This window comes from Linepithema humile, chromosome 2, assembly GCF_040581485.1.
Source record: "Linepithema humile isolate Giens D197 chromosome 2, Lhum_UNIL_v1.0, whole genome shotgun sequence".
Classification (NCBI taxonomy): Eukaryota; Metazoa; Arthropoda; class Insecta; order Hymenoptera; family Formicidae; genus Linepithema; species Linepithema humile.
Window position 1 is genome coordinate 13,934,471 of NC_090129.1, and position 19,013 is coordinate 13,953,483.

The 19,013-nt window shown below is 38.9% G+C and overlaps 1 protein-coding gene across 1 annotated transcript; it reads right to left on the reverse strand.

The window, feature by feature from the left end:
• Positions 1 to 4,932: 4,932 nt before the first annotated feature.
• On the reverse strand, positions 4,933 to 5,274 carry LOC136997845 (uncharacterized). Its single transcript, XM_067349240.1, has one exon. It carries the CDS (start codon positions 5,272 to 5,274, stop codon positions 4,933 to 4,935), a length of 342 nt encoding a protein of 113 aa, XP_067205341.1.
• Between the last annotated feature and the right edge of the window lie 13,739 nt (positions 5,275 to 19,013).

Below are 19,013 nucleotides of genomic sequence, written 5' to 3' on the forward strand. Positions count from 1 at the left end.
GCTCACCCTCATTGGAATTAATCGAAGTATTCGACATTAAACAGTCTAGACAATTACCAATAAATTCATGAACTCGCTTGCGCAATGACGGAAACCAATAATGTGTCGAAACACTATGGACGGTTTTCTCGACCCCGCAGTGAGCCATATCGTTATGATAAACGCGAATGACATTGTCGATCATTGGTTCGGGGACCGCAAACCGAGGCTTATCCGGGCCCTTTCTATATACCAAACCTTCAATCAATTCGAACTTTTCGTTGTCCGAAAACTCCAATTGTTCGGCGATCTCTTTAAGCCGAGGATCCAATGATTGCTTGAGTTCAAGCTCCCTTTTGAGAGGCAAAGCGTTCATGTAAGCTACCCTACTTAAAGCATCTACGTGCGCCATTTTATGGCCGGCTGGATGCACGACCTTGAATCGATAATTCTGCAATCGAAGCGTCCACCTTGCGATTCGCGGGTTAAGGTGTGCTTTGTTTATCGCATACGCTAAAGCGTGACAATCTGTAACAAGAGTAAACTCCAAGCCATAAAGGTAGATACGGAAACGTTCGATGGCCTTCAAAACTGCCAACATTTCCAGCTCGAAGCTATGATATTTGGCTTCGGCGCTGTTGGTTGCCTGACTATAATAGGCTATAGGGGACCACTGGCCAGAATTCTGTCTCTGGAACAATATGGCGGCGAGCGCTACAGCACTTGCATCTGTATGCAGCTCAGTGACTGCGTACGGATTATACAGTTGTAGAATTGGCGAGGAAATCAATTCTTCTTTAAGCGTTTGAAATGCGCGAAGACAATCTTCGTCAAAAATGAAATCAACTGATTTACGCACCAGATTTTGCAAAGGTCTGGCTTTAACCGTATAATCTTTGATGAATTTCCTGAAATAATTCGTAAGACCAAGGAAACGCTGCACTTCGACCATCTTACGCGGCTGAGGAAAATCATAAACTGCCTTAGTGTGCCGCGGACTTAATGTAATTCCAGCGGGCGACAAAATATACCCTAAATATTCGATTTCTTTTCTAAGGAAAAGGCATTTTTTAAAGTTCAACTGAAAATTATACTGCTTGAGCAATAAGAGAACTTGTTTGAGAGTAATCAAATTTTCATCTACGGAAACCGAAAGAACCAAAATGTCGTCAATATACACGATAACCTTGTCATCCCAAATTAACGGTTGGAAAATTTAAATGAGCCGCTTCTGGAACTCAGCAGGAGCCTCACAAAACCCAAAAGAAAGTTGGGTGAATTTAAATTGCCCGTCGGGCGTCGCAAAAGCAAAATACTTAGTATGCTGTGGATGCACCTTAATCTGATGGAAACCATCTTTGAGATTCAGTAGGGAAAAAACTTTTTTATTACTCAAACGCGCCAAGCAATCCTCAATGAGAAGAAATGGATACTTCTGCTTGACGACCCGCTCGTTTAGCGGACGTAAATCAATACACAGGCGCATAGTGCCATTCTTCTTACGAACTGGCACGACTCTCGCGCAATAGGGAGAAATACTTGTTTTTATTATGCCGCGCCGCATTAAGTCGTCAGTGATATCGCGAATTTGAATCCTCTCGGACCAAGCAAAACGTCTAGGCGTATATACGCGTAGGTAGAATTGTCCTTGAGCGCTACCGTAACTGCGTGACCGTCGTCGACATGCTCAACCGGTGATTCTTCGCTTTCCTTTATTACCGTGATAAGTTTTCGTTTTACATCCTCGTCGAAATCAGTATCGATATCAGCAATAATTGACTCTAATCGGTCAGGGGGATCGTAAACGGTTTCTGCAGAAGCGACCTCTAAAATAATTTAACCGTATCGCTGACACCCTCTGCCGGTCTGTATACGACGGTGAGGTTATTTTTCAAAATAAAATCTCTACCCAAAAGTAAGTCGGCAGAAAACTGTTTATCTTTAATTACATAAAGATCCGTGACAAGAGTGACATCAGGGAGCTCTTTTAATTGGATGTTCGTCGAAATAGAACCAAGAACCGGAATAGATGTGCCATTGATGGCTTTAAATGGGCAAACCGAACTATCAATCACCTTAATTGGTTGATATCTAAACTCATTAATTAAACGCGGATGAATGAACGACACCAGGCTACCGGAATCCAAAAGAGACTTTATATCGCAAGAAATGTTATTAAATTTTGTTACCTTAAGAACTGGATCGGAAACCTCTAACTTATGACTATTAACCAACGCAACCGTTGAGCTAGAAGACGGGGAGTCATCGACGACCGCAACCGCAGCACCGGAAGAAAGTGACGAAGTCTGCTTGGTTTGGTCCTTCTTCTTCAACCGGAAACAGTCAGCTCTCAGGTGGCCCTTTGTACGGCAATAAACAGAAAGAATCTCTCGAAGAATCCGCAGGTAGATTTGGCTTTCCATTAGCGAAGAAAGAACTTTTGGATTTGTCCTTCTCGAATTTCTTGACTGGTGGTGGCGACCGTTTATTCGCATCACCGTAAGCAATGGTAAGTCCATGCATCTGCTCTAGGAATCTATCCGTAGAGTCAGCATTCAAGAGGGTGGCCATTCCTCGTAACGCGGAGTTGGTGATTCCGCTAATCAGAAAGTATATCACTTCCTTTTCTGGGAGATTCAGATTTTGCAGCAGCTTCAGCTTGTGCATCGCATACTCGTGGAATGACTCTTTACTGGGTATTCATTTGCGATTTTCCGTCTTTTGCATAGCAACATGAAAAGGGATATTTCTCTTGAATCTTCTTGCAATTGCCTGTTTAAAGCTGAGTCATGTCTCGTTGATTGTGCTTGTATTTAGATCAAACCAGTCACGAGCCGTCTTTGTAAGCTTGCCAGAGACAGCTAACAATATTACCTCATTGGCGACTACATGGATGCGAGCTACGCGCTCGACTTTCTGCAACCACAAATCCACATTTTCATCCTTGAATCCGCTAAAACATGGAATCTGCGACGCTAATAGCGTAATGGCTTGAGCTGTGGGCAGTGTGGCCAGCACTGCACCGCCTTTACGACCTGAGACACTAGAACGCGCATCAGAACTATCTGAAGAACTAGACGATGCCGGTGGAGAAGGTGCTCGTCTATCATCTCCTCTCCGATTGATCGTAGCGATCAGCTGGGTGAACTGCGCCATCATCTCTTGCTGCTGTGTCATTTGTGTCTCTTGTTGTTGACGCATGAGATCTGCGAACAACGTTAACCACTGAGGTGTGACTTGCTCTGTATCCACCTGTGGATGGACTGAGGCAGTGGTGAATCCCTCATGCGCCGACTTAGAAAATGGTGAGTCCGCTCTGTTCATTGATGAAGAAGCGAGTCCAGCAGACGCGTCAAGACACGCGTCAAGACACGTCTTTCAGCGGCTCATTGCTTTCGAGATGTGTCACAAGCTGCTCAACTAAAGCCTCGTGGGTGGTTTTGGGAGTTAACCCATAACTCAAGACTTCATGTCTTAGTTGCTTTGTGGAGAGCCCTTCCAAACGACGTCGATCCATGATCGGAAGAAAATGGCGTGACGTTGGGGGTCTCTTCACGCAACCTCACTACACTTGCGTCCGAACGCCAAACCGAAAAATATGGCATTACAAAATGTCCAATACTCGCGACACAATGCCGCACGAGTCACCGATAACTTATGGGCACTACAAACGGTGTTCGTTATTTATTTATTTTTTTTTTTTCTTTTTAATACAAGTCTTTTTTTTTGGTGTGGCATAGGAAATTTTTTTTGGATACCCACGGGTTTCGGGGGGAATCCCGTGGGTTATGTGGGAGTCTCCTGAGGATAAAGTCCCCAGGCATACCCACTAAAACCCCTGCCAGTAGCCTTCCTAGACCGTGGAGAGGGGGGGTGAGGTATCACAAGAGGTATTCTTCTCACCCTCCCTCAGGTCTGACCGCATCGCGGTCTCTTCTCAGACGGGGGGGAGGGACTTTAGTCCCCCCCCTTCTTTCATGGTTTCCATCTTTATCGGGAAATGCCGGGCTACCGCGACCTTTCACCGCCCTCCCGTGTTTTGGTGGGGGGCTGAGACCAGTCAAAAGCCCCCGCTCCTGGCTGACCCCCCGCCGGAAAAGGTGTAGAATTCCTTGAATTCCCTCTTCCGGCCTTTCCGAGTTGGGAGGGCCTTATTCGGGCCCTTCCTCGGGGGATTCCCCTCCTCCCCCGGGGCTTGGTGAACGCTACCGCCCGAGGAAACCCCACTTATTATCTGCCCCCGTGGAGGTGGGGGGGTTGTGATGGCGGTAGATGAGAAGAAAGAGCATCTCCTTCTCCCACCGCCTCCCCCCTTCTCATTCTTTCCGCCTCCTCCTTCTGCAACATGACTCTGTCGCAGAAGTTGGAGGCGGCCCTTCATTTGTCCTCTCCCTCCAGCATTGCTCTCACCAATGCCGGTAGGGAAAGGTCCTCGCCGACCACTGCGGTCAGAACTCGACGCCTCCCTTCCACGCTTCACACTCTGTGAGAGTGTGCCGAGTCCCGACCGGCCGCACAGTGGTGGCACCCGGTCGTGTACTCTCTTCCTATCCTACACAGGTAATCACCGAAACATCCGTGCCCGGTGAGTACCTGTGTAAGGTGGAACCCAATTCCGTGTCCTTTCCTGTCTGCCCATTCCGGCAGACAGGGCTGGATGGCCTGGGTGATCCATCTTCCCGCCTTAAAGCTGATTAGGGAGGCCTGCCACGCCTCCATGGCTCTTTGGCGGGCGTTCCTCCTAATTTTGGCCACGGCTCGTGGTAGGAGGCGGGCGCTCCCGTGCCGGTCTGGGTCCCTCGTACGCCGATAAACTTCGGCATACTAGGTCGCCAGAAACTCGGCCGGGATGAGGCCCGCCAGAGCCGTGGCTGCCGCGAACGACGTCGTGCAGTAGGCCCTTATTAGTCTAATGACCAGCCGGCGTTGCGGACGATGTAGCATCGCCTTTATTCACCGGCTGGCCACGGCCCTGTCGGCCCACGCCGGTGCTCCATAAAGAAGCACCGACTGCACGACGTTCGCATAGAGTCTGCGGACTCTATTGCTCGGACCACCCAAGTTCGGTAGGAGGCGACCCAACGCCGTCGCCATCCTATCCGCTTTGGGGGTTATCCCAGCGAAATGCTGCTCAAACCCCCAAGGTCCATCCAAGGTGAGGCCCAGATATTTCATCTGGGTCCCCACCCGGACACGGACTTCCCCTACCCAGATCTGGGTAGGGGGAAGCCGCCCCAAGGCCCTGTTGTGAAAAAACAGGGCCTCCGTCTTCTGTGGGGCAACCTCGAGTCCCATGGCTCTTATGGAGTATACGACCGCCCGGGTAGCGGCATTCGCCGCATCCCGGGCCTCCCTCCAGTCCCTCCCCTGGGCCACCACCAGCGTGTCGTCTGCGTAGCACAGCAGACGACAGCCCGGGGGAAGCGCCGTGCGGAGCACTCTGTCATACGCAAGGTTCCAGAGCAGGGGTCCGAGTACCGACCCCTGAGGAATCCCGCAATAGACTTCCCTTCGGCTTACCCGCTCCAGCTGGTTTTTCAGCTGGAGCATCCTGTCGCGGAAATAGTCCCAAAGGGACCTCCCTTATATATGGGGGGAAGCCATGGAACTCCATGGCCTCTCCCACATGTTCCCAAGAGAGGGAGTTGAAGGCGTTGACGATGTCCAGCGATACCGCTAACGCCACGTCTCCCATCCCTACAATTTGGTCCGAGAGGGCCCGCAGATGCGATCACGCATCCGTTGTCGATTGGCCCTCCCGGAATCCAAATTGGTCCTCCGATCGACATGCCCCTTTTTTTTTTTTTTGGCAAGGCAGGGAAAATCCTTTATGGATATCCAAGGGGAGACTCGTGGGTTATGTGGGAGTCTCCTGGGGAAAATCCCCAGGCATACCCACTAAAATCCCTGCCGGTAGTCTTTCTGGACCATAGAGAGGAAGGGTGAGGCATCACCAGAGGTATTCATCTCACCCTCCCTCAGGTCTGACCGCAACGCGGTTCCTTCTCGGAGAAGGAGGGGACTAAGTCCCCCTCTTCTCAATTACCGTCTTTGTCGGGAAAGGCCGGGCTACCACGACATTTCCCCGCCCTCCCGTATTTTTGGTGGGGGGCTGAGGCCAGTCAGGAGCCTCCGCTCCCAACTGACCCCCCGCCGGAAGGGAGATAATATTCCTAGAATTCCTGGAATTCCATCCCCCCCCCCCGGCCATCCGAGTTGGGAAAGGCCCTATTGTCTCTCCCCAGGGAGCCCCCCCCCCACGGGCTTGGTAAACGTCACCGTCCCGGGGGAGAGGCCGTCCCAAGGCCCTGTCGTAAAAGAACAGGGCCTCCGTCTTTTGTGGGGCGACCTCGAGTCCCATAGCTCTAATGGAGTACACGACCGCCCGGGTAGCAGCGTTCCGCATCCCGGGCTTTCCTCCATGTCTTCCCCCGGGCCACCACCAGTGTGTCGTCTGCGTAACACAGCAAACGACAGCCCGGGGGAAGCGCCGTGCGGAGCACTCTGTCGTTTGCGAGGTTCCAAAGTAGGGGACCAAGTACTGACCCCTGAGGAACCCCGCAATAGACTACCCTTTGACTTACCCGCTCCAGCTGGTCCTTTAGCTGGAGCATCCTGTCGCGGAAATAATCCCAGAGGACCTCCCGTATATATGGGGGAAGGCCATAAAACTCCATGGCCTCCCCCACGTGTTCTCAGGGGAGGGAATTAAAGGCGTTGACGATGTCCAATGACACCGCCAACGCCACGTCTCCCTCCCTCACAATTTGGTTCGAGAGGGCCCGCAGATGCGTGATTGCATCTGTGGTCGATCTGCCCTCCCGGAACCCAAACTGGTCCTCTGATAAATTGGGATCATCCCGCGACAGGTGCCGGACGATTCGGCCGGCAATAATTCTCTCGAACAATTTGCCGACCTCGTCCAGCAGGCAAATCGGACTGTAAGCCGAAGGTTGCTCCGCTGGCTTCCCCTCCTTTCAAAGGAGCACCAGATTCGCTCTCTTCCACAAGGAGGGGAAGGTGCCCGTCCTGAGGCATGCGTTGTACATCCTCCTCAGGCGAGCACCCACCACGCCAAAGGCCAAGGCCCACATTCTGCCGGATACCCCGTCCGGGCCAGGGGCTTTTCCAGTAGCCCCCAACCTTTTGGACGCCTCGGAGAGTTCTCTCTTGGATATCCAAGTCCTCGGACCAGGGGGGGGATCCCCTCTAGGGGGGATACGGATATCTCTTATTGGGAAAAGGTCCACCACCACCTGGCCGAGGAACTCGGGGTCTAGCGTCTCCGAGATTGGGAGCGCCGCTGGTCTCAATCTATTAAGCACCAATCGGTACGGACGCCCCCAAGGGATCGACATGCCTCTAGGCACTAGTAAGTCTGGTGCCCCCCTCCCCCTCTCTTGCACCAAACACATTGTTGATCAGAAATTAAATAATTTAATTTATTCATTTTTTTTATTATTTTATTTATAATAACTATAGTTTGTTTTTAAAATAATATAATTTTTTAATATATTAATATCGCAAATGCGTTTCACAGGGTATTTATAGAGAAATTATGCTATTAAATAGAATTTAATATATCTTTTGAATAGTGTAATTTTGCTAAAAATATGTGTAAAGTTCAGGACACTAATATTCTGAAAATTTTTTGGGATTTGTCTGAGCATTTTAAAATAGAAAATCATTTATTAGCCACAGCTTTGCATTTTTTTTTTTATGTTATGTGTTATGGGTTATGGGTCTCTCTTAGATTTGTTCCTCGATTTATAGAAGAGAATTTTGGAGTCATTGGAATCCAAGCTTCATCACCACGTCAAGGTGGAAACCCGTCGATGAAGTTTTTTTTTTGTTGTTTTAATGTTTAAAATTTTTTTTGTGTTTTTATTTTTGTGTTTTTGTTGGGAAAATAACTAAGAAACTACTACTACTATATCTAAATACTACTACTATAACTAATGAACTTAGAAACATTCAGAACAATTATTAATTAAATAAGAATAAAAAATGCAATATGCTGCCTTTTCGTCAATTTAAAAAAAAATTTTTTTTGCATTTTATTATTGATGAACTCATTAATAATATCGTCAAAATTAAGACGCCTTAAAATGTCGGATTCTATACATAAAATTGATAACGCAGAAAGCCTATCCTGACCCATTGTAGTTCGGTGAGGCATTTTTAATCGTTTTAAATGAGAAAACGAACGTTTCGCAGAGCAATTGGTTATCATTAATGTAAGAAAAATTTGAAGGGCTATCTCTACATTTGGAAATACGCTTTGAACATTATCAGATAGCAAGACATCATACAATTCTCCATGAGTAAATTTTTTCTGTTGTGTTTTTTTAAATTTATTCTTAATATAAAGGTGGAATTGTTTTAGTTCGACATTAAAATCTGTTAATCATTCACGTACGCATTTACCAGATTTGTCACCGTTTTTTGGCGTTTTTGGTCCGATAAATCAAGATCAATTAAAAATAAAAACTTTGTAGCTACATTTTGATAAACTTCTCCTCTTTTTCTCATTTGATTTATAAGGATGTCAAGTATAATCAAAAACACCGTGACACGGAACTTTTCTCTAGGGGAAAATTGGGTTTCTGACGTGTTACTATCGTTCACTTATTGTTTCCTAATTCGTTTTTTAGAATAAACCTCTTTATAATCGACATCAGGTAACATTTCTTTTGATTTACTTTCAAATTCATCAAATTTCTCTCTAAAATCCTCTAAAATTGTTACCAATGATTGAATAAGGTCGGAGCAGGTTTTCAAGTCTAATTTTTCATTTTGAAGAGCTTTACTTGTTTTATGAAAGTGTTCCAAAATGTTGTTCCACAAAACTAACATAAAAACAAACTCAAACTCTTGCATTTTATTTAAAATATTTTGAGTTTCACGAATTGTCTGGCCCTTTTGAGAAATATCGTCGGATATACAGCAATACTCTCTAATGCATCCAGTATTTTTGTATATGATCGTACAATGGCTTTTGTTGCTACAGCGTGCGCTTCCCAGCGAGTAGCAGAAAGAGATTTGAGAACGCCATCATTGTTTATATGTGCCTTAAGCACTGACCATCGATGGGTTGAGTCTGAGAAAAAGGTGTACAACAATTTTACAAGCGAAAAAAAATTTACCGCTTCAGAGCAACAATCCATAGCACTTCAACCAACGAGATTAAGCGAGTGTCCAGCACACGGTATAAATATTGCGTATTCGTTTTGTTCTATAATTTTTTGTTGCATTCCTCGATAACAGCCCGCCATGTTAGCAGCGTTGTTATAAGATTGACCTCTACAGTTCGAAAAATCAATATTGCAATCTTGAGTAAGATAGCTCATAACTTGATTGGCCATATTTTCGCCTGTATGACTTTTTAGCTCAAGAAATGTTAAAAATCTTTTGATTGGTTTTCCATCTTCAGGAGATACGTATCTTATAACAACGCTTAATTGATCTACGTGAGATAGATCGGGAGTAGAGTCAACAGAAATACTAAAATATCGAGCTGAAGCTATTTCCGCTAGTATTATCAACAAAACTTTTTTAGCTATGAGACCAATTAACTCTTCACATATCGTTTTGGATAAGTACGACGAATTACCTTTACCGCTATTTCCATACTTAGAAATATGATTTACCAAAAACGGGTCAAATTCAGCAATGAGTTCAAGAAGCCCTAGAAAATTACCGTTGCGTCGTGATCCAAAGACTTCATTTGATCCTCGAAACGATAATCCGCGTTCAACCAATGTTTTTATAACAGCAATTACCCGTTTCAAAACATTCCTCCAGTAATTATTTTCCTCACTTATTTGGTCTTCAAGTTTTTTAGTTAAACCACGACCTTGTCTTCGAATTAGATATGATAACATAGATTCTCTATGAATGGAACTATTTTCGTGTTGCTGGATCATAATATTGTTTTTCCAATCACAGAATCCCATATTTACAAAGCGAATAGAAGCTTTTACTGAATTAAAAAGTTTGCACACAAAACAATACACGCAACCTGTCGTTGGTGAATATATAAGCCATTCTCGTGTGTAAGTTTCTCCGTTCGCTTTCGTGCCCAAAAATATTTTCTTCGAACAATATCTTTTCTGTTTTCCATCATTGAAAGTTCGAAGAGATGCTTCAAACGGCCCATCATGATGCTGACAATCACCTGGTCCACGATTTATCCAATATCTCACTTCCTCCTTATTTAGATATTGAGTCCATTTACCAGGATCGTTACGCTGAAGGGTCTGCAAGAACAAGCCACAGGAAACGCTTTATATACATCTACATGTATGTTTTGTGAGATACGGTGATGCTTATATAAGTGATTCTGTTGTGTGAGTCTGTTCGGCTTATAAGTGATTCAAAGTATTATTTTCTTATGAGAAGCGTAGCGGTATCTGAGCCGCCTAGCGATGATCACGGAACTAATAAAAGCAATCTTAAACAATGCAAGCAATACAGATCAGATTATGTCACATTAGGGTAGAGTAAAAAAAACTTTTTTTCGAGGATCGAATTCTAGCGCGGAAAAATTGCGTATTTGGAATTGCGAATAAAAAATTTCAGCTCGATTAGATGATATTTTCTGTAGAAAGCAGAAACCTCAATTATCGAAATTTTAGTGAAAAATATTACAATTTTCAGATTTTTTTCGTTGGTTTCTGCTGTTTTTTATCATCATATATTTGTGAACTAAATGAAGCATAAAATTATCCAATAGACATTCTTAGTGTCCATCTTGCTGGCTATAATAATTATCAACAATTCCGTAAAAGGCATATTTTTGTAAAAATGGTTAAAAAATTGTGCCGATAATCCGATTTGTTTGTACAATAGCTTCTTTGTCAATAGATTCTCTAGCCTAGGAATTCACCGACATAAATATTTGATATTATTTATTATCTTAGAAATAAAGCCTTTGTTTATTTTTAAAAATTTTAAATAATTTTATATGTATTGATTTTTTATTAACTCATGTATTAATTCGACAAATATGAGTAAATAAATTTCTAGAGAATCATTTAACAAAAAAATTAATTATTGTACAATAAAATCGGACCATCGGCATAACTTTCTAATTATCAAATATAAAATAATAATGTTTCTAAAATAAGGAACATTGCTTTTATAAAATGCAATTTAAGCAAAATTAGTTGCATTGTTTAAGGTTGTTTTTATAATTTTTTGTTAATACTTTTATTTGACGAGGTTACCGACTGACTAGAATTCTTCTAAAAATTTCCTTGGTCTGAAGAGCATAAAATTATTCATTTTAAATATTTTTCGAATAGTCCCAAACAAAATTGCACCTTGAAAAAGCATCAAATGAAAGGATAAAAAATGAATCATTTTATACTCTTGAAACTATGAAATTTTTAATGAATATGCCCGCAGGACAATTAGAAACCTGAAACCTTTATATACGAAAGCCTAGATCTCTTACACAAAAATACTATTGAATGTTCAAACAAATTTTTGTAATGTACATATAATTTAACTATTAAGAGGATGCTGAAGAGTCATATTGTTACCGACCGAAACTTCAATTTTCTAAAAAGGGTGGCGTTTTTTATTGCTTTAATAGAATTACAAATCCTTTGGTGTAAATAAAGTACATATGCTAATCTTTCGGCAGTTGGTCAAATTTAAACCAAAAAATAAAAAAAATTTTTGAAAATTTACCGACAATGTCACCTCAAAGAATTATATCTTTTATATCAAAATTATACTGCTTCAATCTGCAAAACAAGACCATGTGCGAAGAAGAGCGTATGAAACAATAATGGAAAACCAAAAAAATAGAGCTTAGAGACTTATTTTCAAAACGCCACCCTTTTCCAGATTTATGTAAAGCATGTGTGCAGTGATGCGATATCTACTACCAGGCTCGCGGCTCTCGAGCCCCAACACAAGTAAGAAGCGCTTACGTCACGCGTCTGTGTGCGCTCGGCCGTTCGGCTATAGAGAGAGAGCGGACGTCTCTGTCTTGCTACCATCGAGCCGACGTAAACACATTGCGGACGGCAAATGCTCAGAAACAAGCGCTTTTAATCGAGTAAGGCGAGTGCCTAGCGGATTCGAAGTCCCATATTCGAGACTTGATTTTCGCAACTTTTTTTTTTCTTTTTTCCACATTTGTTTCTAACAGTGTAAGTTAGTTAATAATGTTTTTTTGGCTAAAAAATATTATTTCGTATATTAATAATATATTTGCATATGTTAAACTAATAACTAATTATTTTAAAAAGAATACTAATTTGCTATTATAAATAGAAAAATGAAGTCATTTTACAACATACATATTGCAACAAAGTGCAATTTAACATGTGCAATTATTGTTAATAAATATAAAATAATATTTTTTAGCCAAAAGCATTATCTAATGATTCACTTGATGGTACAGTGCTAGAAACAAATATCGAAAAAGAAAAAAAATGTTACAAAAGCAGTTTTCAAATACAAGATTTTCAATATTCCTGCCACTTGCCTTAATCGATTAGCCACGCTTGCTTCTTAACATTTATCTCTATCGAAAGATTACACACCTGGAAAATTTTTAACTATTTATTTTAAATTACTGCATATTAGCAAAAGTTACTGTACTGTGGAGATTAGTGGAGAAACGGTAACATACAATGCAGTCAAATACATCTTACAAATGCAGTCAAATAGATCGAAGATTTTCTGCACTCTTGTTAGCATGTTAAAGTATGTGTAGCGTATTATTAGTTCATTAGTAATTTTAAGTGTTATTAATAGTGGTCTTCCACACCACCTTTGAGGTTCCACTAACTAGGCGCGTTCGATTTTTTTTAAGTGAATCGTCGCCTGGAGCCCTATCGTACCACTTTTTTAAAATTATAATTTAAGGTAAAAGTAATTTTTATTGTCTTGATGTTGATGGACCATATCTTGTGCAAAAATAAAAGAAATAAATATAAAAATAAAATAAATAATTAAAGTTAAAATAAAAGTAAATTTCTCTAAATTCTTGACCGTCTATTAAAAAATTCTTTTATGGTTTGAAGATTGTTATAAAGTAATATAAAGTACATATAGAGAAATAAAATATATAAAGAAATTATTGAAAATAAATGTATGAAAGTTTAGTGTTATATGTAATTTAATTTTCAACAATTTCTGTATATATTTTATTTTTCTATTAAAACAGCTGAATACAACAACAGCTGAATACGAAAACAGCAATCTTAACACACTTCTTCCGTCTTCGTCTGTTTCAAGATTTTGCGTTTATTCACTCGCACGTCTCACGGTCAATTCTGTATACATCTATAAAATATAATTCCTAATATCAAAACACAATGCTCACTTTCTTGGTTGTTACCGTCGGTTACAGTCCAGTAAAAATCTTTGAAAATCTTTGTTGAATACGTATATTTATTTTCCCAGTGCTATAATTATTATAATAATTATAATTTAATATTTTACGAGACATTGTTTCGCTGCCTGTTGCTGTTTGAAGAAGATATTATAGCCGTAACTAGTGAGATATAAATTATATTTCTTTTTTCTTTTATTATATTTTTTTAAATGTTTTATTATTATATAGTTTTTTAATTATTGGCGCATTGGCAAACGAAACTGGAGTCTTAAAGTCCTGTTACTTTATACTTGCAAGTAAATATTTTATTTATATTTTATATTTTATATGCATTTGTAATATTTTCGTGTTCAGACAGTTAACTCGTACTGCAGGGATTCCGACTGCGATCGTGCATTTCAAATTATTCTATATTATTCTCTAACTTCTATTTTTTACTATAAAAATGAGTGACAAGGCAAAAAATACACGTAAACGAAGTTTTTCGGAATCTTGGCTTCAAGATGATCGTTTCAAACCTTGGATTCGTAAAGTATCATCGGACGAAAGTCTTTTTTATTGTATTATATGCAATAAAGAAATGTCTTGCTATTCATCGCATGTTGCAAGACATGCAAATTCTGCGAGTTATAAGGACAAGATGAAACAAAATATATCAGATGACGATATAAGTCCAAGAACCAAAATTTCAAAATATGACATTAAATTTCAAAAAGAATGGTTGGATATAGCATTATTTAAGCCATGGTTACGCGAAGTGTCAAATGACAAGCGTGCATTTTTTTGCACATTTTGCAACAAATCATTTATTGGAGATTTATCTAACGTATATCGTCACGCATTTTCTAAAAAACACGTGGAACAAAACAAACAACAAGAAACAAACGAAGATGTCGATATGATAGAGGAATCGATTTCACTTAAAGAGCGAAGGAAATTGGCCGAAATTCGATATGCAGCGTTGATCACAGATAGAAATATTCCTTTCCAAACTGCGAAAGATATTCTCAATTTTTTCCAAGAGATAGGAAAGGATTCGGACGTATTACAAAAAATGAGTATGAGCCGAAAGAAATGTACAAACATTATTTCAAATGTACTATGCCCAATAGAAACAGATCGTGTGGTTGAAAGCATTCGAAATACCAAATTTTCTATTTTTATAGACGAAACGTCTGATATTTCTAATGAAAAGTGGATGACGTTTCTTGTTCGATTTGTTGATTCTGAAACATTAGATATTCGCACGCAATTAGTAAAATTAATTAATATTGACGCGAAAAGTAGTAGTGCGGACAAAATATTTCATGCATTTCAAAATGAGATGTGGAGATTACAGATTCCATTTACAAATATTATTGCTTTATCATGTGACAATGCGCCTGTTATGGTAGGAAAATATACGTCATTTAAAAGAAAATTAGAAGAAACTTGTAAACATTTACTAACATTTGCGTGTCCATGCCATTCTGCTGCATTGATTGCACATTCTGCATGTGCAAAAATACCAGAGTATTGCGAAGAATTTTTGAAAAAAATTTCAAATTATATTAATAGTAGTCCTAAGCGTTCAGCTATTTATAGAGACTTTAGTGATTGCTTTTTGGAAACAAGTCACAACATTTTAAAATTGTCTCATACGCGATGGCTTTCTCGCCATTCATGTATTGAAAGAATTCTTGAATCTTGGGATGCTATCAAGCTTTTTCTCACTGATATGGCAGACAAATCAAAGTCTGCAAAAGATTTAATGTCTGTCGTGGGAAGTTACGATGTAAAAGCATATTTTTTATTTTTAGAGCATATTTTAGATTATTTTAATTCATTTAATGCATTTTTCCAAGCAACAGAAACAAGAATTCATTTATTGCAACCAAAGTCAGTAAAATTTTTAACAACAATATGCAAATTCTTTTTGAAGCCAGAATTATTGAAAACCGTATGTACTAATATTAAATTTTCTGAAAAAAAGAATCAAAAATCTTTACAAGAAATAAATTTGGGATCCGAATCTCTCTATAGTCGAACGGCCGAGCGCACACAGACGCGTGACGTAAGCGCTTCTTACTTGTGTTGGGGCTCGAGAGCCGCGAGCCCGGTAGTAGATATCGCATCACTGCTTTTCGGGAACATTGTTATTACTTTCATCATTAATCACAATATCTTTGTTTAAATAAATATTTGACTTTGTACTTTTATTTGCTTCCTGCGTGTTTGTATCTACAGTAATCACTTTGCTATCGACATTAGAAATAACTCGCGAATGTGCCTGCTGTTGTGGAGGCTTCGCTGCTTCATGTACACCTATATTGTTCTTCAGTACTTTCGGATTTATAGAAAAAGTTGCTTCGTGCGGTCTTTGATGCACAACTTTGTGGCGTCTTCCCATGTCCGTTGCTTCATCAGACGTGCTGTAAAATTCGGTAAGTAAAGTTTCCTTAGCATTCGTGATTGAAATTGTTTGAACAGGTTCAGTGTGCGGCGAATCGACAGCACAATGCGACCGAAATCTCGCATTGTGCTGTTCAGCATTCTGCTGAGGAACTATTTTCTTTCTCGCTGGACGCTTGTGCATTTTTTCTCTGTGTCTTAAAACTTGTTCGACCGATATTTTTCGTATGCCCGCGTAAATTTTCGCTCTCCAATTTATCTGAATCTCTGGCTGCGTTCCGTAAAGAGCATATGCGCGCATGTATCTACAGTATACATTACGTATACTATAGATACATGCGCGCATATGTGCTTTACGGAACGCAGCCTCTGTTATCGTTCTGCTCCGGCTCAACAGTTATAGCTGGATTCGACTGATGGGTGGTGATAAAATCATTTTTTATACTTTCGTATCCCGGGTCGATAGAATGTGCATAGCTTTTCAGTTTCGTCGTTCGGTTTTGAGTATTATTAGTATCTACACGTTTGTATTGTGCATGGTAATCTGCTGTTGCGGGATCGGTGCCGACATGGGGTGTTTACGATAATTCAAGTTCGAGTTAGTTTTACTAGGACCGAAAAATGAGATAGACATAACCATCTAGAACCTTTATGATTTATGACAACTCGACGCTGTCTTGTATTGCTTGAGTTAAATTCATTGAATTTGTTGAGTTTGATGAGCAAATTTTATTGTAATAGAAAAATGTCAACTGCAAATCAGTCTATGAAAGAAACAAATAATGTTGGTATGTATGTTGGTATACCTCTTTAATAAATTAATAATAATATAATTAATAATAATAATAAATGACATTTTTCTATTACAATAAAATTTGCTCAATAAATTCAATGAATTTAACTCAAGCAGTACAAGACAGCGTCGAGTTGTCATGAATCATAAAGGTTCTAGATGGTTATGTCTATCTCATTTTTCGGCCCTAGTAAAACTAACTCGAACTTGAATTATCGTAAACACCCATGGGCTGAGTTCCACTTGGTGATCGCAACGCTCGCGAACATTATCTATCTTTCTTTAACTTTCGATGAAAAACAAAGATAAAATGATTCCACAAGCGTTGCGATCGCCAAGTGGAACGTACCTTTGGAAGTATCCTGATTCGTAACAACTATCGAGTCATAACTACGTTCTGAAGGCAGTGTGTAAGACACTATGTAATTCAGACGATCTAATACTTGGACAACGTTATCAATATATGTCTCAGAACAATTCTTATCCACCAAATTGTTAATAATAACATTCAGCTTGGATTTTTTGACAATTTTTGTCAAATTCACAAATTTTTGCCAAAATTTATCAATTAAATTTCCTAGAATCTAAAGCCTGTATCAAACTATGCATTGACGATTGAAAATACATATGAACAGCCAAACAGAACGAAGATATGACAGATTTCTTAACCTTAAAAAATCATTTTTTAACGAATTGTTATTCTTTCTACAGTATCCAGCTACAATTTTGATTATTATATCCTTATTCTACACATTAAGATACATACGTAGATAAAATTTCATTAAAACCTGTGAAAAAATGTCTCCACGTCACGTTTATCGGAATATGACTATCCTAAAAATTGCGAAGTTGAATAATTTTGATAAGGTTATATTGAAACAACATATAAGACTTCTCAAGTTGAATAAAAAGTTAAAACGTAAAAAAACGACGTTACGAACATATAAAGTAAGTATAATTATTAATTTTTTAATTCATGTACCCAATATTTGGTGTATTAAGATACGCATTTTAGCGGTTAAAACATATAGTATGTTATTCGAAAAAAATGAGGTAAATAGAAGGATCTTCAATAATTTTGATAAAATTTATCACATATTTTGTATAATGTAGTGAATAACACATCTTTCTAACACATACAAAATAAAGATTAAAATTGTTGCCTTTCACTGTAAAAGTTTTAAAAATCAAATTTTATAAGGTTAATATGGTTGGATTGAGAAAGATGATTATTCAAAGTTCTGACATAAAAATTGTTTGTTTAACTAGATTTCTGACAATGAACAATAAAAACTAAATACATGCAAATTATATGTATTCTTGTATATGTTTACAAAAACGTTTACATAAGCTTTTGTTTTTATAATATGCGGTATGCAAGCATATGCCAACATACTGTAACAAATTAAGAACTTTAATTAATAAATATTTTTTATGTTTAGGATACATAAATGTGTGGAAAAAATTCAGTTTTAATAATTTTGTTCTACAAATTATAAAATTTTGTTTGCTATTATAAAAAACTCAAAATGTTTATTACAGTAAGAATTATAAAAAAAATAAAATTAATCAAACAAATAATATTTAGTGTATAGTTTTAGGATTTTAAACAAGATATTTATTGTAAAAGAAATCTGATATTATAGATATAAATAGTTAACTATAAAAGCATAGTAATTGAAGTTTACTTCATAAGATGACCTCATGACCCAATATTATGCTTTCAACATCGATGAAGCAATTACAACATTGATATCACGTAAAGCAGTTTGTCTTTCAACGTCATAAGGCGACAAACAAATGATAGCATTAAATGACCTTTTCATCATTACATTTAAATATTCCTATGATTTTGAAATACTTTTAAAACGTAAAATCCCTTGATTCTTGAACAATTCTTGAAATCTTTGAATATCTTTTGTATGCTGTGAAAAAATTAATGCATTTCTATCTTTTCTTACAGTTTTTTGTCAAAGCAAAAACTTGAATGTTCTAAACTTTCAATTTTCAATATAAAACTTAAGAATTTGCCTAAAATTTTCTTATGAAAAGTAATAAATATATGTAATTTTTCTATATAAATATATTTGACCGTGAAATACCAGAAGCCATTTCATCTCTTGATTGGCATTAAAAATTAAAAATCTTTGACAAATTAAATTTTAAGAATACAAATTGAATCTCATGTTTATATAATTTAAAATTAAATTCTATTTGAAAAATAATTATGACAATAATTAATATTAAGAATTAAAAAGTAGATTATGATTCTCTGGAAAAAATCAGATTCAAATTAGACGAAGGATTTCAAGGAACTCAAAAATGACTATAGCTCTGAGATAATGCGCACTGTATACTTCATGGACATTGAATTGTTTTGAATTGAATTAGGCAAGTCAATTGCTTCACATGATTTCATCAGTTAGCCGCCTGTTGCATCGACCTCCCGCAATTCAGAACGGAAAAAATTTCAGCTCGCTGAGTGGTTCACGA

Excerpts from the sequence above, each read along its gene's own strand:
- LOC136997845 (XM_067349240.1), bottom strand. The coding sequence starts at position 5,274 with ATGGGACTCGAGGTTGCCCCACAGAAGACGGAGGCCCTGTTTTTTCAC.